We start from the raw sequence: 22,619 nt of genomic DNA, 5'->3' as shown, positions 1-22,619 counted from the left end.
CTCTTAGCAAAAAAAAAAAAAAATACCGCATAAGGGGCCGCATCGTTAGTTTTACTAAAGGAGCACGCAACGAGCAATGGAGCGAAAATGACAGGCGTAACGTTAAGAAATAGGAAGACAGCAATGTGTAACAGTTAGCAAACGGGGTTACCAATATTCTGGTTAAGATTAAGTTTAAGAAATGGGGCTGGGCAAGCCACGTAAACGTAGAGAAGATAACAGGTGGCTTTGCAGGCTTAAGACTGGGTTAGCTGACGCAAGACAGGTGTAACTGGAGATTGCTGGAAGGGGTCTTCGTCCTGCAGTGAATATAAATAATAATGATGGTGATTACGATGACGACGACGGCATTTAATGCATAAGAGCAGCGAAAAGGTTTGACAAAAGCGTTGAGCGCAAAACATTTGATTGCCGTCCCTGTCTCGATCGCAGATCCGCCTCCGGCTCCAACCCTTTATCTAGTCAAAACGGAGGAGTCCATGGTCACTCTGAGCTGGAAGGTACCCAAAGTGCACAACACCACTGTTCTCCGTAAGTCCTCTGTGGGGGTGTACTCGTCAATGCCTCTTACTACGTGAGGCCTTCGGTGAGGCAAGCCGCACAGCCGCGCCCTCTTGCCCGCAGAGTACGTGCTGGAGACGAGACGCGACTACACGGACGAGGTGTCGCTGCAGCACTTCCCGTCGACGACAGACGTCGCCACCGTCTCCAACCTGGAGAGCAGCGTCAAGTACAGCTTCAGGCTGGCTGCGTACAACCGCTACGGACGCGGCGCCTTCTCCAACCCGATCACCGAGTCCACGAGGCTCAAATGTGAGCGGCAGACGTGTAGTAACGTGCGCGCGTCGTACGTGTAACTTCGAGGTGCATGCGATTGGAAAATTTCGAATGACGAATTCGGATAGCGCCCTGTTTGATCTGGCCTTCGAATCGAATAATCGATATTCGAAAAAGTAATATTTTTTCGAATAGTTCTCGAATAATTCGAAACGTTAGCTACGCGCAACCAAACGTAACAATGGCGCAAACGTAAGGATAAATTTCGCCCTGCGGGCATAGCACAGGCATAGGATAGGAGAACTTACATAGTGGAGCAGGCTACATCGTTCAGGGAACCAGGCAAGCAGCTATACAGTGGTCCATCACACTCTATGGAGAGTCTTGTGTATACGAACAAACTACTTATTTGTTCATAGTGTTCCGTTTGTGGTTTTCGTAAACAACGCTTCATAATGCGCAGTGTAAGGACAGAACCTTGCTAACGTTATTGACACTAGCATGTGAATATCGTTTTATATTGATTGCGAAAACGACTGTTCATTACTCGAAAAACTATTACAAAAGTATTCGATTCGCTTCTGGCACTATTCGACGTGTATTCGATTTGATCACAAATATTACTATTCGCACACGCCTAGTAACTTCGCGATGCAGCGAGGAACGCGACGGGCACAAACGAATAGAGAGGACACTGCACTCAATTGTGAAGTTGCGTTATACCAAACTCACCCTTTGCTCATATTTTATGCTCCACCGCATAACTTTTGTGTAACGCAAGGAAGCGTACAGTCGCGTCAGTTTCAGACCGTGAAAGAACACGTTCGCTGTTCGCCCAACTAAGGAGTTCGCTCGTCATCCCGATCACTAGCGCAGGTTGCCTCGGTAGACTAATCGATATCACTTCGTTATATCTGCTGGTTCTTCGTTTCAAGCCTAGAAGCTCGGGGGAGCTGGTAGTGCGCTCAAACCTCGTTATAACCAAACGAGTTACGACAAACTAGTGAATATCGTTTCGTTATAGCTGGTAGTTCGTCGTAATACGTTTCGTTACAACGAGGTTTGAGTGCAATACCAGCTCCCCCGAGCTTCTACTCTTGAAATAACGAGTGCTAAGCTATTTGTAGCACTCTTATTTCGCCGTTGCTTTTGAATTCTCACAACTCCTCCTGATGCCGTCTGTTTCTTTTCTTGTTTCTGTCTTCGGCTAGTTACGAATCGCCTTCTGTCGGGAAACCTGCAACAACCCGAGAGCCCATTCTACATGCGTAGCTACTTCTTCATCGTCATCATCGCCTGCGTCACCTTGGTCACCCTATCGGCCGTCATTTCATGGGCATGCGTCAAGAGGGCCATCATCGCTCAAGGTAGGTGGTTCGCGTCCTTTACAGCTCATTCGCGTGCGCAGTATCAAACGGTTTTTCTTGGCGTGTTTGCGTGTTTGAGTGCGCGTGCTTGCGTGCGTGCACGCCACGTACGATTGACGGGACCCCTACTGTGGTTCTCACCAGCATAACGACAACATTTTTTTTTTTATTTTCATTTCATCGTTCTACTTATAATTTTCACGCTTTTGATGTCTTTCTACCGACAGCGTTTCTCGAACACCAGCGAGTCAGTTAAACACCTTTCGCAGTTTCCGACAGCGGCTCCGGGTACCTGCTTTTCTTTTGGCTAAAGCCCCTGAATCGACACACCTTCGGTTGCTTTGCTGAGTAGCGCCATTCCTTTAAACTAATGCTGCTGCTGCCACCTTTTGAGTCATCGATCGAAACCATTTCCGTGTCCATACCCTCAGCCCGTCGTTTCGCAGTTTAACGCTCAGCGGGCAAAAAATCTACCACTCGACGTCTAACATACGCGTTCCCCGAAGCTTGCTTCACTGTAAAGCAACAAAGGACGCAAACAAAGCCAACAGGATGCAAGCGAAGTGTGGTGGCGTATTGTAGCTACGTGCGGGTTACGTGCGGCCTGGCGAACGAGGCCAGCAATTGCTCAGCCTGTGCGTCTTTTGCAATCTTGCTGTCGTACGATCGTCACGCCACTAGAAAAAAACAAGTGGTCCTTACAGAAATGTAAGAAGGCGCGAATCTTCATCGCGGGCTATAGTGGGCCTGTTCGGGAAACACGAGCTGAGAGAGGTGTGGCAGGCATGCACGGTGTGCCAGCGCCACGCTTTTTTTTTTCTTTTTTGCATTCGCTTATATTTCCTCCCACCTTCAGTCGGTATACAGAGGACGGAGGAGGTCACGCGGTTTCTCGCGAGGGGTTACGGGACCTGTGCGATCGACGCCCCGGATGAATGACGTACTGCATCTTCATTCGAACAGAGCGCCGGAACAAGGCTGCCGCGGCGAGTCTCCGTTGCCGACCATCCCTGTCCGGAGCGTACAGCCCGCGCTGGGTGCACGACCCCAGGGTGTTCGACGACAACTACGACATGCCGTGGGACACCGCGGACCCGCAGCGCGCTGTGAGTATATCCAACGCGACACTTGCCCAGACAGCGAGCGCACGAGTAATACGTCTTGACGTAATAATAATAATAATAATAATAATAATAATAATAATAATAATAATAATAATAATAATAATAATAATAATAATAATAATAATAAATAATAATAATAATAATAATAATAATAATAATAATAATAATAATAATAATAATAATAATAATAATAATCAGCCCATTTTATGTCCACAGCAGGACGAAGGCCTCTCCCTGCGATCTGCAATTACCCCTGTCCTGCGCCAACCGCTTGACGTAATAGTTCTGCGGAAATCCGCAAGGGGGAGAGAAAGTAATTAATTAAGGGAAAATGAGACATCCACCCAATCGTAGCAATTGCTACAATGCGAGGCTTCTCTTTCGAGGAACCCGTACGGGTTTCCATACGGGTTCCTATATAGACACACAGGTAATGTCCTTGCGCACCGGAATATATAGTTTCGGGCATAACTGTCTCAGTATTGGCGGGATTACAGAGTTTTATTTTTGCTTGGTACATTATACGTCACAGCGATACGTGACATGTAGGAGCTTTGCGCATGCACGTCGTATACCGCGAAAAACTGTGGCGCGCTGAGCAGACGACGCGGCGCGGATGAACACATCTCGAAGGGCATTCTGCCTTTCGATTGGCTATGAAGTCCTGCAGCTCCCGCATCGCTGCAAACGACTTGCGAGATGAAGTATAGGACTGTTAGTATGCATGTTCATGCGGGAAAGTGGAATTATCGGATATTCGCCTTTCTTGGGGAGTGAGGAGTAGGGGACACACATTGAAGAAGTGACCATGTGCACGGGGTCCTATTCTGGACATCATCAAAATTTGCCATATTCTCCGCCATCTTGTCGATTCTTATTGGCTCGCAGAGCTGCCACTGCCTCTGTTATTGGCTCGAAACGCCAGCGTGCAAATATTCGACAACAGCGTGGAATTTGACAATGCACCTCAGTATACGTACTAGAATAGCGTGTAATGCAGTCAGTGTTTTTGCTGTGATTATGAGCGAGAACTTGTTACTAAATCTTGAATACTCGCGATGGGGGGTCCTAACACGTATGCCCACACTCGAACACACGCACGCACACACACACAAAGGGCAAATAAGTAAGAAAGCGACACACAAGGGGGCGCTGACTTTCACTCTTGTCCGAATACTCATGTGTGCCTTCATGAAATGTGAATATTTCACAGCCTGCTGCAGAAATGACGAACAAATACCGAGTCAGCATAGCTTCGACGTATGACGGTTTCAAACTTTCCCAAACGCGGAACAAAAGCAGGAAAAATAAGTCAAATGAACACTGGATGGTGAATGTTGCCGTGTTCTGCTGCTGCTCTTGTTCCGCCTGACACATAAGGTCTCTTAGATTAGGCGGAACTTTCTCAACCTGTTCACGGGATTACAGTGTGTGTAGCCACATAAATTCACGTCATGCGACTGCAGCACGTCACCTGCGCGTCACGTGGAAAACGCAGCGAAGTAGACGACAAAGACGCGGTTAAGCATTTTCGGCAAATGCACACGTAGGAATGGAGATGACACTTTCTCTTCGTTTTATTGCGATGATCCCTATCGTGGTGATACTTACGCGATGGTAACAAAATGGTAGGCGCAGACGCTTTTCCTTTTCATCTCACATAACGCGTTCTTCTAGAAAGATTATTCGAATGAGGATAATTCAGCTCGTTACAAGCCTTTACCAGCGTGTCTTGACAACGAACCAGGCATAGAAATAGTACCTCGCCTTCTTGAGCCAACTGTGAAAAAAAGTGAGATAATTGAAGCGGGAGATATTTACGTCCGCACACCACGAAACAACTATAGCGCTGCCCCATGTCGTCTGCTACCAAGAGCTTGCACGACGTCTGCACTTTCAAAGTATAGCGATTGCAGAAGGCATGAACTCCTGCTGATGGTGCTCTCGCACGAAGTCAAATCTAGGCCGAAAGTGTTGTACTGATTGAACTACGTATAATGCAGATGGTGCAGCCAAATCGAAGAGACCAATAATTTCGATGGAGTTGGCACATCACTGATTAGAGTTCATTAAAAGTCGCTAATACGCTGCCGCTAATGCTGCCCTCACACGACTTGCCCGGCTTAAACTGACCGCAACTCCGCACTCTGCTCTCGCAGGCTTCGCCTCACGCCTACACGAACGTGTATCACCCGAGTTCACGGTCCTGACGTCCGCTGTGACGTCACGAGCACACCGCCAAAGACGGAAGAAGAGAGTGCACCCCAAACGTGCCTTGCGACGTCGCACGGGAGACGCTGTCCTCGTCGCTGTACAGATAGTTGTGAATGATCTCAAGATAAATAAAAGAAATCGCGTGCATCAATTACGTGTTGCCGATCAGCTCATTTGCTGGAAATATGTACACCCATTTATTCACACCCGAGAATTAAAGACGAAGCCGTAAAACACACAGAAAAAAACCCAATAAACTCGCATAGAAATTCAACATTTCTCGTCAGTTCTGTTGCTGTAGTGACGCTGAAGGTGCGAGAAACGTCTTAAAACTAGATGTTCAACACGCCGAATTAGATCGCAGCTTACGACACTAATACTGCCAAACCATATACAACAAGAACTATCGACTAGAACGCCCACCTTGTGAAGTAACCCATCTCTTTGCTTTGCTGCCCTTTTTCTGCGTCTGCTACCATCACTGCTTCGTGCAAACATTTAGAAGCTGTATGCTGTATTTCGGCATGCTGTGCACAGCTGTGTATGCTGTGTATCGGCAGGCTTACAAAGCGACGCGGACATTGCTGCGGTTCATGAAATCGACTGGCCTCAGTGACCGATTGTATAGCCGTGAACAGATGAACAACCGCAGGTAATCGCACTGATAGTGCCGTCTTCCCTTCCTCTCCTTTCTCTCTTTTCATCCCTTAACTCTCTTTTCCGCCGCGTAGGGTAGCAAACCGGACACACGTCTGATTTATTTGGTTTGGTGCCTACGGATATGGCTCAACCCACCACAGGATGATCGGCCATGAATCGGGCGGCAGTAGGTAAAAGGGGAAGAATACTTAAATAGAATTTTGTAATTTAAAAATGACGTTAAATGAATACTGATCGTTACTATCAATTCTCAGGCTATATTATTTTAAAATTTGAACTTAACATTTTTGTGTTCGTATTGAGGAAAGTAAAACGATAAAAGTAACATGGCAGTCTCTTTGTTTCACTTACAAAATTAAATATGGCGTGACGTACGTTCTTACTGCAGTGTCTAGAATGCTGAGGCCCCAAGAGACAGTATCACAGGGAGCGTAATGACCAATCCAAGTTGGCCAAGGGGACCCTCTAGAAGTCGCTCTCTGTGCACGTCGAACCTACGACGCTCTATAAAGAAACGTTCCATAGTTTCAGGTTCGTTGCAATAAAAGCATCGAGGGGAAGGTGCCGAACCAGACCTGTGAGAATAAAAATTAACCACTGGTAACGCATTCTCGTGAATGAAACTTCAAATTATCTTGTTGAACACCATCTGTTGTGCCAAGGGAATCTAAGGTGCTGAAAATCGGCGTAATTTAATACACATGATTTGGCATGTTTTTCTTGAACACAATTTTTTCTTTAATTTTGCAGCCGTGATGTATGCCGAAGGTTTTAGGATCCTTCGTACCGGTCCTGCTGACTCGTTTAAAGTGAGCCCCATGTGTACCCATATCAAACCGATGAGGTGTAAATGTTGGGGGATAGATGAATAAAACTCTCGGAGAATGGTGGATGAATTAGGCACTGATAGAGCGGAACAAACGGATAAGGAGTCGGTTATGATTACGGCTGAATAAAGAGATGCTGACGTCCCTACTTTTCCTTCCTTTTCCTCCTCCTCCTCCTCCTTCTCCCTGCCGCTAGATAAATAAGACCAAGCACGACATCGTATAAGTTTCATACTTCTATAAAGACATTTGTGATCTACAGCGATTCATACTGGAAGCACGACACCCTTACGTTTTTTCTTATAGCCATGTTAATGTTCTGTGAGTGCTGACGAAAGAAAACGTAACGACCGCGTCCAATTCTCGTACTTTTGCAAGCTGCGCATATTACTCATAAAGCAAGGACGCATAGTTTGATGCATAATCCGCGATAACAATGATTAAAAAAGATAATAATCATTAAAAAATAATCAGAACGCGAATCGTTTTCACCGGAGGTATGGCCGATGTCCGAAGAAGCAGAAGAAGCAGCAGCTTGGAGCGCGAAGCCGGCCGTTTTCGTAAGTGGGCTTTTCGACGAGATTTTAGAGTCGTTTGTAGCCCGGTTTGTAATCTATATTGGATCGCGTTTACATTGGGGACATATGTCAGTGAACTCCCCTAGCCCGAAGGTCCTGCAGCCTCTAGAGCAGTTCACGGGCCTACTTTTTTTTTTTTACCGTCCGGGGGCCGCTTGACTCTTTCCTATACGCGGCCCGGGCCCGCGGCCAGGTGAAAGGCTGCTCCACACAGGCCCGGCCCGAGCCCAGCTCGGCGTCTGAAAACCGGGCCCGACGGCTGCAAATAAAGGGGAACAGAAAATTTTCGCAAAGTTGCTACCAGTTCCGTGAGACGGCGTAGGAATTAGGCACCAAGCTGTTGCAATTAACGCGATATAACGCTAACGCTAACGCTTTGCAGGGCAAAGGCCTCTCCCATACTTCTCCAACTACCCCGGTCATGTACTAATTGTGGCCATGTCGTCCCCGCAAACTTCTTAATCTCATCCGCCCACCTAACCTTCTGCCGCTCCCTGCTACGCTTCCCGTCTCTTGGAATCCATTCAGTAACTCTTAATGACCATCGGTTATCCTCCCTCCTCATTACATGTCCTGCCCATGCCCATTTCTTTTTCTTGATTTCAACTAAGATGTCATTAACTCGAGTTTGTTCCCTCACCCAATCTACTCTTTCCTTATCCCTTAACGTTACACCTATCATTCTTCTTTCCATAGCTCCTTGCGTCGTCCCTAGTTTAAGTAGAACCCTTTTCGTAAGCCTCCAGGTTTCTGCCCCGTACATGGGTACTGGCAAGACACAGCTGTTATGCACTTTTTCTCTTGAGGGATAATGGCAACCTGCTGTTCATGATCTGAGAGTGCCTGCCAAACGCATCCCAGCCCATTCTTATTCTTCTGATTATTTCAATCTCATGATCCGGATCCGCGGTCACTACCTGCCCTAAGTAGATGTATTCCCTTACCACTTCCAGTGCCTCGCTACCTATCGTAAACTGCTGTTCTCTTCCGAGACTGTTAAACATTACTTTAGTTTTCTGCAGATTAATTTTTAGACTCACTCCTCTGCTTTGCCTCTCCAGGTCAGTGAGCATGCATTGCAATTGGTCCGCTGAGTTACTAAGCAAGGCAATATCATCAGCGAATCGCAAGTTACTAAGGTATTCTCCATTAACTCTTATCCCCAATTCTTCCCAATCCAGGTCTCTGAATACCTCCTGTAAACACGCTGTGAATAGCATTGGAGAGATCGTATCTCCCTGCCTGAAGCCTTTCTTTATTGGGATTTTGTTGCTTTCTTAATGGAGGACTACGGTGGCTGTGGAGCCGCTATAGATATCTTCTATAGCGGCTCCACAGCCACCGTATTCCTCGTCCAAAAGACAAGGACCTTCAGTCCTGGTTTTTGCGCCTTGCCTTTACTCATTTTTAGCTAAGCCAGCTGGCCAGGGCAAAAAGATCTCTATACGACCGGAAAGCTACGTAGATTCGGACGCTGTGGGCACTGTCGACTCTCGTGCAGTCGGGCTACCGACTAATTGACCAAGACGAGCACTTAACAGTACCGCTCTACCGGCTGTGGCCTCTATAGTTTCGCGTCGACAGCAACAGGCTCTCAGAACAAAGACCACGAGTTCTTCCAGCTTTGATTGCAGCGAGTTGGTAACATTTAAGAGTTTCCGTATGGTGTCTGCTCTTGTGTTCACGTTCCTCGAGAAACCATTGCGACTCCACGTGGCTTCCTTGCGTGCGACCATCTGCGCATGCGCAGTACAGTGGCCCCAAGCGCTAGGGGGCTTAAACGCCTTGCGTCCCCCTAATCTAAATCTCTCTAATGACGCGGGATTCCGCAGGCAAGGAAACTTAAAAAAAAAAAACTGATTTTTACATGTCAAAACCACGATCTGATTATGAGGCACGTTGTAGTATAGGGAACTGCGGATTAATTTTGACCTCCTGGGGTTCTTTATCGTGCACCTAAATAAGTACACGGGTGCTTTTGCATTTCGCCTCCATCGAAATGCGGTCGCCGTGGCCAGGATTAGATCCCGCGACCTCGTGCTTAGGAGCGCCACACCAAAGCCATTAAGAACCACGGCGGGTTTCAAGCTATTGTGCTTCGCCGTGGTCATATCGAGTCACCATACTTTTTTTTTCTTTTTCTTGCACGGTTCGCATCAGAAAGCTGTACGTAAATGTGGCTTACGCGTCAATGTTAGTCCGTCTTCTTGCTATATATTCATTGAATCGCTGAAAGGATCCAATCAATAAAAGGCTTTGAGGTGCCTATATACCGGACGACGTTTTGTTTTTGTTATTTTTTGCTGGAAACTGCTAAGTAAATATTTTTTGCGACAGGTGGTGCGACTCCGTTACGTCAGCTGGCCGGATTACTCAGAAAAGTAGAGATCACTTGCGTGACAATTTGAGCTACGACGCTAACTGCTTAAATTAACAGCTTTTTTAATCGTAACGATCTACCTTAGGGTACAGGTTCCAACTGCGGAACTGAAGTAGAACGGTGACGAAGTAATGTTCATTTAGCAGAAACCGTGTGCTTATCACCAGGTCCGAGAAAAATATATACACGTCGTCAAATTTTTTTTTTCACCGACATTCAATTATGTTCTAGTTAACTCCTTCCAGCACTTAATTATTGAAATGTTCATTGCCCTAACTTTCTTTTTCATATTCTCTCCTGTCCCGACGGGACAGCGTGCGACGACGACGTCCCGACACGACAGGACGGCCTGTGCCCGGTGAATAAGCCGCCGCCGCTCAACAGCGCGCGAAGCAAAGATGGCGGAGCGGCCGGCCCAGACGCACAGCCTGCGACGAGCCATCCGCACCCTCCACAGGCGCCGGCCGCCCGAGGCCCACAGCTCGTGGTCCAGCTTCGCCGAGCTCGTGGACGCCGAGATGACGCGGCGCCGCGCCCAGCCCACCGAGTCCGCCGTGCGGATCTTCGAGAAGAACGTCAACTTCTTCCTGGGCATGTTCTACGCGACGCTCAACAGCGCCCTCGTGGGGGTCATCTCGGTGCTCATCAAAATTCTCTACGACGTGCCGACCCTCCAGCTGACGGCCATGCGGCTGGCGGGCATCTTCGTCTTCTCCGCGCCGCTCGTGGTCTACAGCGGCAGGAACCCGTTCGGCCACCCTTCCAACAGGCTCTACCTCGTGCTCAGAGCCACGGCGGGACTAGCGGGGCTGTACTTTCGCTTCTGGTCCATGAAGCTCATCCCCCTGTCCGACGTGGCGGTCATCCTCGCCAGCCTGCCCGTCTTCGTCACGGCCTTGGCGCGCGTGTTCCTCAACGAGCCGTGCGGCGTCACCGACACCCTGATATTGATCCTCACCATGGGGGGCCTCATGATGTCCGCCAAGATCCCGTTGCCCTTCATGCAGCCCGCCGTTGCTCGGGACGCCAAGCTGGACCCGAACAAGTACAAGGGCCTGTTCTTCGCCCTCCTGTCGACGCTGTTCGGCGCCGTCAAGTTCCTCATCAGCCGGACGGTGCGCTACGAGCACCATTCGGTGACGCTCTTCATGTACGGGCTCGTCGGGGTCATCGAGTGCGTCCTGCTGTCGCCCACGGAGCCGTACGTGCTGCCCCGTTGCGGTCTCGGACGCGTCATCTTCGTCTCGTTCACGATGCTCAGCTTCCTGGAGCACATGGTGCTCATCAAGGCGCTCCAGACGGAGAACGCGGGACCCGTGTCCGTCGTCATAGCGGCCATGGACGTCGTGTTCATGTTCGCCGTGGAACTGATACTGTTCGGCAACATCCCGGACAAGTACAGCTTCACGGGCGCCACGCTGGTGTCCGTGTGCGTCTTCCTGCAGATGGCCAAGAAGACGGTGATAGAATCGCACGAGAACTCGCTCTTTAGAAAGTTGTTTTATTGGCTTGCCTATTGACAAGTATATACAATAACACTCGGCTATCGATCTCTTGCGCACAGTTGTCCTCGGTCTTTCTTAGTGTCTTGCTGTGAGCAATTGGGCAGAGTGGAATTTAGCCATGCTGCCTACTAGAAGCCATTCAGGAGAGGAAGCGATCCTCATTAAACTCCTAGTCGGGCGAGTTGTATATAGCTAACTGCATGGGTACACTGGAAGCACGATGCGACGTGAGACGGAGTTGCAATGGTCCTGTCCGTGATGCCCATGCATCGTTCTTGAAACGTTAGAAATAGTTGTTACACGATCACCTGTACAGTCTCCTTCAACGTGTATATTGCCGAGCCGATGTGTATGAACCATGTGCAATTCGCCCAGCAACGTTTTAACGAACCGCGTTTCTAGTAGTTAATGTTGGCCTCAATTTTCACCCGGTTTACTTCACGGACAACTGACCAATCCCGCATATTACGTCACACCGTGCTTTCAAAGTGACGTGACCCTCGTTTTTTTAGTCGAAATGGTGGCCTTTGCCATCGGCGAATCGTACACGAGGCCGAATTGTACAGATGCCGCTTTAGCGACCGCAGACCAATGAATAAAGAAACGTTGTTACTGCGAATTTTCTTTATTAAAAAATAAAAAATGGTGGCAATCTAACGGTTTAACTGTTATCTACGACAAGCTACCAGTTCAAATAATGAATGATTTGTGAACCCATACATGACTTGTTAAGAAAAATTAAATTAAACATAAGCACAGACTGTCCAGATACTACAAAATCGATGACTAAGGATAAAGAAACGTACATGAAAAAATAAGGTACAAAGAACTAAAGGCCGAGACGGCAAAACGTTCGAAGCAGTGCACGATGTAGAGCTGAAAACTTACCTTGGATATAGCCTGTGAAAATCTTCCGCAACACGTGAAAAATTTAGCCAGATGACGCGCCGCTGCGGTAGGCACGAGTAGGAACGGGCGCGAGAGAGAACATCTGGGGACTCTTGCTCCTTGGATATATGACTCTGCCTAGGCACTAGGGAGGAGGTTTTTTAGCGCGCGTTGTATGCGTTTGTCCTTAGGCGTGCGGGCATTGCGCAGTGGGGTCGAGTTTGCTTACGCTCGGACGCTGGCTGCCGGCGCGGTGAAATAGGTGAAGCAGCGGGCGCTGACGCCCCATTTGGCGTATTTTGCTGTAGCGCAAGCTGAACAACAGAAAGGCACATCTGACACACACAGCGCTTACTTTCAACAATTGATTTATTTCCAGTTCTCGTCACTATATATACACCCTCGAAACGTCATACAAGTGTAAAATATCGGTAAAAATGAACAAAAAAAAAAATAATAAGCAGGGAACCACACGCAAGCACTTTTTTGACTCTCATATTCACAGCTATGTACACGTTCAGCGCGAACAAAGATAATCGAGCGCTCTTGAGGATAATGAAACGGAAGGTTTACTGACGCATGCGTCGCCGAATGTTGATGTTATAGCTTCTATTATCAAGCGCGTCATCTCACACCAACTCCGCCCCATTCTAGTACACTCTAGCTGCGCGCGCTCCTGCTGCCATCTCTCGTGCGCGTGATTGTGACGAGGAAGAGACGCTATTTTCTGCAGCCCTTTATGTTCTCCAAAGCCAGATCCCGTAAAGCCCCTTAAACTTCGTAAAGTAGCGACACTCTCCTCCTCCTCGTTTCTCCTCTCTTTCACGCTCCCTCCTCAACCGTGGCGCCACCTACACTGCTCGAGCGTAGCAACGGCGCCAACAGCGATCCTCTCCACTCCGTAGACGCTTCTCGAGCAAAAATGGCGCTGATGCACGACGCGAGGGCCCACGTGATGCTATTAGGCCAATAGCGACGTCAGCGAGAGCGCGCGAGGAGGAGGCGGCATTCTTCAAAGCGTGGCACTACTTTACGAAGTTTAAGGGACTTTAAGATCACGTACTCTCGCCCCCTTCCTCCGCGCAGTACCGCTGCGGCGACTCTCGCAGCTACTGCCCACTACGCCTTCGCCGTCTTTTCTCCCGCTGTCGCGGCACTGCCGCGGTGCCGGCGGCGGGCGCTCCTTGCCGCCTCGCGCGACTCGCGGCTCTCCGCTCCTGTCTACGCGCCGCGTGGCTGTACGGCTCTCAGCCGCGTCTCTCGCTTCCCCGTTTGCGGGGCGCGTTCCTCAGTGGCATTTGTCGCCTCTGGCAGTGCTTGCGTCTGGCTGTCCTTCTGTTGCTTCCACTCTGTCCCTATACGTCCCCTTACCTAGTGCAGTGCTGTTTCGGCGACTCCAAAAGACAGCGTTTCGTCCCCTTACTTCTACTTCCCACCCCAACCTTGTGTGGCCACATTCAGGCCTGTCTGTGAGTGTGACCTCTACTCGATACCCGTTCCTTCATCCCACCCCAGAAGAAACATTAAATAATTGCTAATCTCCCCCCCCCTCTCCGAGGCGGTGACCCACTAAAGGATGGCACGTCGCCGGCTCGATAGCGGCGTATCGGGGTGTGTGCTGCCCAATCTGAAACGCAGAACCGCCTCCCTTCGGCACTGCGTGTTCAGTATACGGTTGCCTGTTGTCGAAATAAGGCAGCAGCTGCACTCAAAGGTCGCATCACCAAGAAGCGTAATCGTCGGCCAATTTTTTGACAAGCAATCGGCGTCGTTCCTACAAGGCTTTTCTATCCCCGTGAACAAGAGGAGAGGGTCATGAAAACCACGATAAAAAAGAAATTGCTGGTGATAACGACATTCGATTGGCTGCCGTGTGCAGTACATCGTATATATAGTCCACAACAGGTGTCCCCATTGCGATTTTCCATTTTCGTCGTTTCCACGCTTGCTAAAGCTCTGTTCTCGCTACGAATGACGAATGCAGAAGCCTAATCTTACAATCGTAAAGCCTTAGTGGGATTGGCCGAACCGGATTGACCATTGTTCGTAAAACTGAGTATCATTCACGGAATACCGGTCTACAATACCGCGTATTACAATAGACATGGACGGCAGTAGCGAAGCCTTACCCAACCAAGTTTTGCTGGTCGAAGGAAAATGAGAAAACACGTGGCGTCCGCGATTAGGCTTTCCACCAGCAACTTCAAACATGGTTGGCCAGTGCAATAATTGCTGTGCCAATTATTTCATCACAACTAGGAACGAAATACGAGATTCACCGCAGCACGCGACGTCGCAAGCGTGCACTAAAGACGACATGCAGCCGGCCGCGCTAGTCAACGAGCATTAAAAGGTCACTATAACGAAGTTTGACCTGGGAGCCAGAATTACTCCGCAATACTAATACTATATGTGCTGCACGACGATTATCTGGAAATTTCAAGGGGAATTTCACTTCATTTATCATCCTTTTGCTGCAACACGGTTTGACTCGACGCTCTTGACTACATTAATATGAATTCGGAACTATATGTCCAATTTCACGGTAATAAGTTGTCCAGAAAAACGAGGGTCAAGCCTCAACGTGAAGTCACGGATTTCAGTATTTTTGTTTGTACTTAGGCCACTGTGGCTCAGCAAGCTTACGAAATTTTTTTTTACCAAGTTCACCAAGTACAAGGCTTAAGGGCTAGGCTGTTTGCTCCATCAGTGATCAAACTTCTTTACCACTACCTTTAGCAAAGACATAGCCGACTAAGAACAGGAAGCACAGTACGGCACCCAATGAGCATGCACGCATCTATAAGGCCTCATATTAAACTAAATTACTTCCATTTCTTTTGAAAACGAAGTCTTACGATGCAATGAGAAAAGTTGCAAGCAGCTGATGGGAATAAGTAGTGAACAAGTCTCTTTTTAATCTACAGGACACAATTGCACATAAGCACTTAATATGTAAAGCTACTGCATTCATCATGCATGGCTACTCAACTCGTAGCCTCACAGTTGGCACATATAAATAGGAATGCAACAGCTGTCGGTGAACCGATGAACACAATCGACAAATGCCACTACCGAATGCACTGTCAGGCAGCAGTGCCACACCTTGTACTGCAATAGTGCAATCTAGGTAAAACACCTTTTGGAGCAATATAGAGCAACAAACCTAGTCTGCACAGATTGGCGTAGCATTCCCACCACTGCATTTGGCAAACTACAACAGCACACGAGGCACAGCATACCAAACCCCACACAAAGACCCAGGAGATGGAACATATCGATTTATTGGTCATAACTTACAAAAGAAATACACAAGTGCCAGTCGCAAAGACAGTGAGCAAAATGACTAATTGACTTCACAGGGCAAGGCTGCACACAGGGCATTTATGAACTTGCAGATAGATACAGGGCGTAGCTTGGGCAAAAAACGTGAAATGAAAAGATGAGATAACCGATGCGATATTGGACAACCCTTGATCCACAATGTTCGCCAGAGGGAGGATACAACAGCTACAGCAGTTTACACACACAGGGACAAACACCGCTGTTCACAAGGGAACGCCAGTTATCACAAGGCCGTTTTTTTTGTTTCTGTAGAAATGACCACTCACGACATCCAGTTCACAGAAAGTTGTTCGTTTTTCTGGCAATTACCGATACAGCACACAGTCAAACACCTTTACATGCTCTGCATAACACCGAGTGAAAAGTTGACAATGACTCAACACTTGAATATTGTGGAAATTCCCTTGAAGTTTATCCAAGTCTAAGAGTTCTCAAGACCCTGAGCAATCATTACTCTAACCTTGGATTTGCTAGAAGTTTACAGGGATTTGCAAGCTCTGTTATAAAGGCAAGCCCAGATACAGCTGCCCAGAAAGATATGGGAGGCACCCCCTCTGCCTCCTTAGATATATGGCTAAAAGTATTTTACAGGAGTCAAACATGTCCCTTGGCAAAATTAACCTAGAGGGACGCTACACTACATTTATGCCTGCATGCACCACTTTCGTACTTGCACATTGTCAGCCACCTGGAGAACCTGGCAAGGCCCTCGTAAAGAGCTTGATTTGATCTCGTTCAATTCTTCCCAGTTCTGACAAGGAGTGTCCTGCAGCAAACTTATGGAATTCATTAAAACTTAGAAAGTGCGTCTTCTTTGCAAGACGCAGCAGCTGAGACCCTGCCAAGAGAAAAGCACATTTGGTCCGGTTTGCACAGAGTACGTAAGGCAACAAGGCAGGCTACAAGATATGGCACAGAAGGCTTTCACAAAGAGGGGATACGTCGAAAATCTGCCGATCAGTATGGGGCCAAAAGCAGAGAAGGAAAAAGTGGTGTTACAAAGCTTGCAAAATATGTCGCGGGCTTTTTTTTTTATAAACACCCTGCCTGACACCACACAAACACACACACCAGCTCTCTATGAGCAGATACAGCATGTTCCCAAGCTTAAATCAGTCTTTCAAACGCAGCATGCACGTTCCGAGTCAGGCAAACATTAACTGTACTACGAACAGCAGACAATGGCTCGCTGCAGGCACCTCCTCGAAAACGAAAAGAAACCCATAGCAACACACTAGTTATTGAAAGAAACACCTGCTACTATGTGCTTGGCAAGTTCTTGTTTACACATTTGGTTAACTTTGTGCTTGAGGGGGGAAAAAAGAAAGACTGCACAAGCGATGTAAAACATTATATAAGTTTATATGATGTGTATATCTGCACGCTTGCTGCATAAATGAGGTGAAAAATAAGAAAAAGTAAGGCAGTGACAGCAGGCCCTAGGCGAGAGCCTAATTGTGCAGCAGTCCTCTAAAAAAGTTCGTGTATAGGCACAACCCTCCTGGAAACAAGAGGCAGAAAGATACGCTAAGAAAACAGTGCCCTGCTGCGGGGCAAACTCATCGGTTAAGAGTGCGCTTGCACGAGGTGATAGTTGAACAAGGAGAGCTTGTGCTCAAAACAACTACAAACAGCAAACTCAACTGAAATAGGGAAATGAAGAAAGAACAGGAAATAAAAACACAAAGGCTGGGTTGGAAAATGGAGTAGCTTTGAGACTTAGCCCGACACGGCCGTCTCAACCGTGTTTTGCTGGGAGGGACACTCAGCGGACTGGTTCTTGTTCTGGCGCACCTCCTCGGCATGCTTCTCCTGAAAGACGGGAAACCAAGAGCAGAACAGATGAGTACAGTTAACTCTCGTTACAACGAATCGTCATAATCATACAAAAAGAAATGTCTGTTGTAGCCGAAGTCTGTAATATCCGAAACGACTCACTTCCGAAACTTCGTTCGTGACGTCTAACAATGTTATTGCAAAGAGTCAGTGACGAACGTCCAAAGTAAAAAGCAAATGATAAAAGGCAGCAGTTTCGAAGCATCGATTGCGATAGCAAATTAGTAGACAGCTGTACGAAGTAAGGATAGTAGTTTTATCGGCCGTATAAAGTTGTTAACGTTCATTTACTAACTAAATTAACAAGCACGGTGTCATGCGTGCTCAGGTAAACACGAAGACATGACCGTGGAAGACATGACTGAAGCTCAATGACCGTGGAAAGTCGCTGCCAAATGTTACAGTGGGCAAGCACAGCAGCTTCAAGCGAATTGACCTTTGTGCTGTATCTCGCTTCAACGTGTACTGAACACCGAAAGTATGCACATATGAAGCTACTGGCACTGGGTGCACTTATTCTCCACATCGCAGGTCGCTTTCAAGATACGGGGCTCGTGCGGTAAGCAGCAGCCGCCAGTGTAGAATGCACCCATCTCCCTCCCTCCCTCGTGCCAGGTAAGAGTACACAGTTGACATTCGTTAATTTGACCCCGCTGGTACCAACGAAATTTATCGAATTATCCGGGAGGTAAAATCAAACAAGAGGAAAATGTCAGAACACAAAGATGATTCATATGGCAGTGTTTGCCCAAGTCTAACACACCTCAAATCAAATGTGCACACCCACTATATGTGTCGAAAGCAGATAAACAATGTAGAAACGATAGTAAAGCTCCTAAAAAATGTAGAAATTAAATACCATAAATTTTACGCACTTTAAGGGACTGATTTTTAGGTCTTCTCTAAAGCCATGTTTCATGTAACTATCAAAATTCATTGATAACCAATCTCTATCATGGCAGCCTTTGGCCATATATGGCCCTTGTGCCAATAAGCACTACACAGCAGCATGATAGAAATTAAACATGCACCCAATTCTTTAGTAAGAAAAATGCACAAGGGTCTAAAATGTGTGTTGCAAAATGGTTACCTAGACTGGCTTCGCCGCAGTGCGCTTATGTGGTAAAGCATAGAATTGCACAAAAGCAGGTGCGAGTTCTTATTCGATTGCACCACGCAGACAACTTTCAACCGAATTTTCCTATAAAAAAAAAAAAAAAAAAAGAAAAGGTGCATAGAATAGGGCAAATACCATAATTGGGCATTGTGAGCTATAGCTATTGCATGAAAATCTTATGGCAGGCTGAAAACTGGCATTTTCGGCAGGAGATGCGCGTTTTTAACACATTCATTGTCCCCAAGCTCTACCAAGACAGACGCTGCTACAAAGGGGTCACCATTGGGGTCACCACAATGGTCAGGTGTGTCATGTGCCGACTGATCAAGTGCAAATTATGATGGTGAAGACGAATTTTAGGATCTAAAAATGCATGGAAGCCCGCCGGAACCTTCGGTCGGCATCGAACTAACCGGAGTCAAATAAATTAAGGAGAGACACTGGTAGAAAAACAAACATTAATTAAAAAATAAGTTGTGTTTTCGACTGTTTCTGCAACAATAATCCCTCCTCTTTCAAATATAGGAAGTCTGGAATGATTGAGAAATTATTGATTCCCAAGTTATAGATCGGTTAATGCACTCGAGGTGGCAAGGTGCAGATCTGACCCATTTTCAAGCATGTGGCGTGTCAAATCACGTTGCATGCCACTGGGCTCATGCAAGGCGGAAGGCCTATCAATGCTTTTTCTCTTTAGTCAGCTTTGCCGCATCACAAAAACTACTATCAAATGGTAATTTTTTAACATGCTCCGAATTTTCGCGATCCGTACTGTATAAAGTGAAAATGGCCGCCTCTGGGAGCGGCATGTGTGCTTCGAAAGAATGCAGATGTCACAATTCCGCTGAGTCTGTGGCAGATTTTATCGACGGATCGAGCAGCAGCGAGTCCGAGGTTGCTGCCATTTTGTCGGACTTTGTAAGTGACAATGACACAAACCAGCCCGGAATAGTGGCAGTCACAGCCTGGCATGCCGAACTGTAGTGCTTGCAGTTACTCATAATTTCCGATATTATTTTTTTTCTTAGTACAGTCTTATAACGATACCGGTTTCAACAATATATCAATTATAACAATGAGAAGCTGCTGCATCGTCAACTAAATATTACCCGCTTACTACAATGCCCTGATGCCACATTATCGGTTATAACAATGAAGTCTGGCTGTTGGGTGTCCGAGTTGAAAGGTAGTAAAATGAGAAAACCCTGAAAAGAAAAGAAAACCAGAAATTTGAGCCGCTACACGATGGGCCGGTGCTTCAACAGCCACTGCACACTCATTTTCCAGCCATCTCCACGCAACTCTCTCCTGTCGCCCTTCCACCCCTCCGAACAGGAATGGGTTACACTCGCAGCTCTAAGCCGCCCCACCCTCGGAAACACGATTGGATTGCGCTGGCTGTGCTGCTCGCAGATTGCTCGCATGTTGATCGCTGGCTCCTCATTGAGCGCAGTTATGCAAACAGCATAATCTAATGGTTGCGTTGAAATTGCTCCTGGCCACGTGGCTTCGCAGCCTCGTTTGACCAACAGTTGGTTTGACTTGCCACTGAAACGGAAGATGACTGACATGCTCGCTGATGATCGGCAATGCGCGACATTGCTGGTGAAAAGTGTACGGCTATAGATTTGGAAACTAAGTGCTTCTAACTGATGAGGAGATTGTCGTGAACATGCTTGCATCAGACAGCGACGGCGACGACACCAGTGATGACGCGGTAGAGCAGGCTGCCTCAACGTTGTCCTCACAGGAGGCCCAGCAGATGATTCAGCCCCTCCGGGGCGCGTTGTTTATGTGAGGAACCTTCCACTGTGCTACGTGCAGCACCTGGATAACTTGGAGAAGGATGTCGGCAAGGTTCGCGTAAAGCATGCAAGGCTCACGGGCATAGGGTATTCTCGTGCAAGCCAGTGAGAAGCACATGGCAAGATGCTTGTGGCGATCTCACCTCAGCGTTTCTACGGGATTTCTCAAGCTGACAGGCTGCCGTGGCAACCTTCTCGTGGTTTTTAAAAGGCCCCTCCTGGGGCCACCAAGGCGATGCCTCTATGGTGCTCGCAAAAGGCTTGCCACCCACAACTCCTCTTTGCAGTTGTTATAGCAGTGCCATTCTTTAACGCTGACAACCGTGGCTTGTTAGATGCGATCGGAGTGCCCAGGAAGCAGTTAAACGAGTGAACACAATCAGCAGCCGGATGGAGGAAGGTGGTGGGGAGGGACACTGGCCTCCCCAACATTACAGTTTTCTCACATCCGCTCTGCCATTCCCCTATTTTCATTTTTTCATGCAACCCGGTTATAACAATCATCGGTTATAACAACGGAATTGTCATGGCACTTGAGTATTTTTATAAGTGGGTTCGACTGTATATACAAGTCTTTACAAACTCTGTTCAATTTTATCCCACAATCTTAATTCTGGCAATTTATATCGCTCTTTATGACATATCTCATTAATAAGCCTTTTACGCGTGAAAAGGGGCTTCATTCTGTTTTTTTCTGTGGATGTATTACATAAAATATTGACTCTAGCAGTTCCTTCAGAAAAATCGGATACAGCGGCGAACATATATTTGTTCGCTAGCTTCGAAATCTATTCTGGTAGCAAAATAAACTCCTCAGCAAAAGCAACTTGTGCATTTGCCACCACAGTGAGCCGTTACATCTTGGCCAATGCTGCTCAGCTGGCTTGCAGGTGGCAAGCGAACATTCCAATCACACGGTTGCATACTAACGGTGTAAATGCACTTGTATTCTAGCATTGCTCCAATGCTACGCAATGGCAACGCAAGCCGCCAAAATCAACAAAGATACTTGGCTTGCACTGGCATATTACTGATTGCAATTTTTTTTTTTCAATACCAGCATGTGCACTTATTAGGTCTGACTATTGCAGACTGAAAAAAAATTTGTTTTTCAACCAAAGTTCAATTGTGCAGTGAATAAACATGAGACAGCAAAAGATGACTCAAATGGCCACTAGGTTTTCAAGCTACAGAACTCAAATGGAGTCGAGGCCCAATAAGGAAGACATTTTGTCATGAAATTATGTGCCACTTACAAGAGGTGTTGCCCTCCAAGATTCACAGCTCTGTACCAATGCAACGGTAACGATTCGGCCTTCTCTCCAGATTATATTTTGTACACATGCATAAATACACAAGAATGTGGACGTGGGAACAGCCGCAACCTTGGAAAATTGGTAGTGCAATGCTCACGTAATTCAGAGGCTGCGGATTCGGCTCTATTAAACTGTCAATATCCATGCCATTGAAGGCTGTGTATGGTATACAACTTCTTTTGTGCAACAAAAAATACTCCGTGTCACTAAGTACGAGTGCTAATATGGCTGCTGCTTCTTACCTCTTTACACCAAGACAAAAGCACCCCACACACTGCTGGGAGAACTCCCTACGAGCACTACTAGGTGTTTTCAGTATGCATTCGTTACATGCTAGACATTGGTAGGAAACATTTTAGATTTATTGCGTTGTATCCAGTAATTTGCCATATGCAGGTTTGACTGGAGTAAGCACAACAGTGCACACATATAAGTGCCACCACATGTTTCGGAACACTGCCACGCAAAGGCATCTGCCGAGGGGAGATGCTGTGCTACCCCCGCCACAATTCACTGACCTTCTCTTGGAGCTTTGTCTGCAGCTCGCGGTAGATGGAGGCCCGGTTCTCCTGGGCAGTGTCGAGCTTCTTCTGGATCTTCTCCCGCTTCTCATCCACGAGGTCCTCCAGCTGCTTTCGCACATCAGCGATGTGCTTGTCCTGCAGTGGCGACAGCAGTTGCTTTAACAGCACGGCAAGCAGACACGACAGAGCCAAGGAAGTATCGGCCACTCCCCATCACATTGCCCTCGTTTTAAATGGCTGCGCTTAGTTGTTACACTTGCAACCACTTGTAGCAAATGTGTTGCAGAAACTCAAGATAGACATGCTTGCATCGTTCGTACAAATAGACATGCTTGTACACATAAAGGTGACCACAG

General features: G+C 47.3%; 3 protein-coding genes across 5 annotated transcripts in view; 2 read left to right on the top strand and 1 right to left on the bottom strand.

The window, feature by feature from the left end:
• The window catches only part of LOC126527262 (cell adhesion molecule Dscam1-like), a 43,584-nt gene extending 33,253 nt beyond the window's left edge, over nt 1–10,331 (top strand). Inside the window, exons 11-15 of one of the 2 annotated variants that reach the window (XM_050175024.3) lie at nt 433–531; nt 625–813; nt 1,989–2,144; nt 3,108–3,250; nt 10,242–10,331. In XM_050175024.3, the coding sequence (XP_050030981.1) occupies nt 433–531; nt 625–813; nt 1,989–2,144; nt 3,108–3,250; nt 10,242–10,289 (635 nt within the window). In that variant the 3' untranslated portion in view covers nt 10,290–10,331. Of the gene's footprint in view, nt 1–432; nt 532–624; nt 814–1,988; nt 2,145–3,107; nt 3,251–5,427; nt 5,631–10,241 lie in introns of those variants that run through there. The other variant, XM_050175023.3, reaches the window with a different exon arrangement.
• On the top strand, nt 10,326–16,992 carry LOC126527265 (solute carrier family 35 member G1-like). Its single transcript, XM_050175038.3, has one exon. It carries the CDS (start codon nt 10,326–10,328, stop codon nt 11,445–11,447), a length of 1,122 nt encoding a protein of 373 aa, XP_050030995.1. The 3' UTR covers nt 11,448–16,992.
• Nucleotides 15,587–22,619, bottom strand: part of LOC126527255 (uncharacterized) — a 30,990-nt gene continuing 23,957 nt past the window's right edge. For both annotated transcript variants that reach the window (XM_055068634.1, XM_055068633.2), the window contains exons 6-7: nt 22,258–22,398; nt 15,587–17,477 (exon numbers count right to left, since the gene is read on the bottom strand). In XM_055068634.1, the coding sequence (XP_054924609.1) occupies nt 17,385–17,477; nt 22,258–22,398 (234 nt within the window). In that variant the 3' untranslated portion in view covers nt 15,587–17,384. The remainder of the gene's footprint in view (nt 17,478–22,257; nt 22,399–22,619) is intronic.

The sequence above is a fragment of the Dermacentor andersoni genome, chromosome 9, assembly GCF_023375885.2.
Source record: "Dermacentor andersoni chromosome 9, qqDerAnde1_hic_scaffold, whole genome shotgun sequence".
Lineage (NCBI taxonomy): Eukaryota > Metazoa > Arthropoda > Arachnida > Ixodida > Ixodidae > Dermacentor > Dermacentor andersoni.
The sequence above is the reverse complement of the archived record's forward strand: the minus strand, read 5'-3'. Positions and strand labels throughout refer to the sequence as shown.

Coding starts and splice junctions, on each gene's coding strand:
- LOC126527265 (XM_050175038.3), top strand. CDS start 10,326: ATGGCGGAGCGGCCGGCCCAGACGCACAGCCTGCGACGAGCCATCCGC.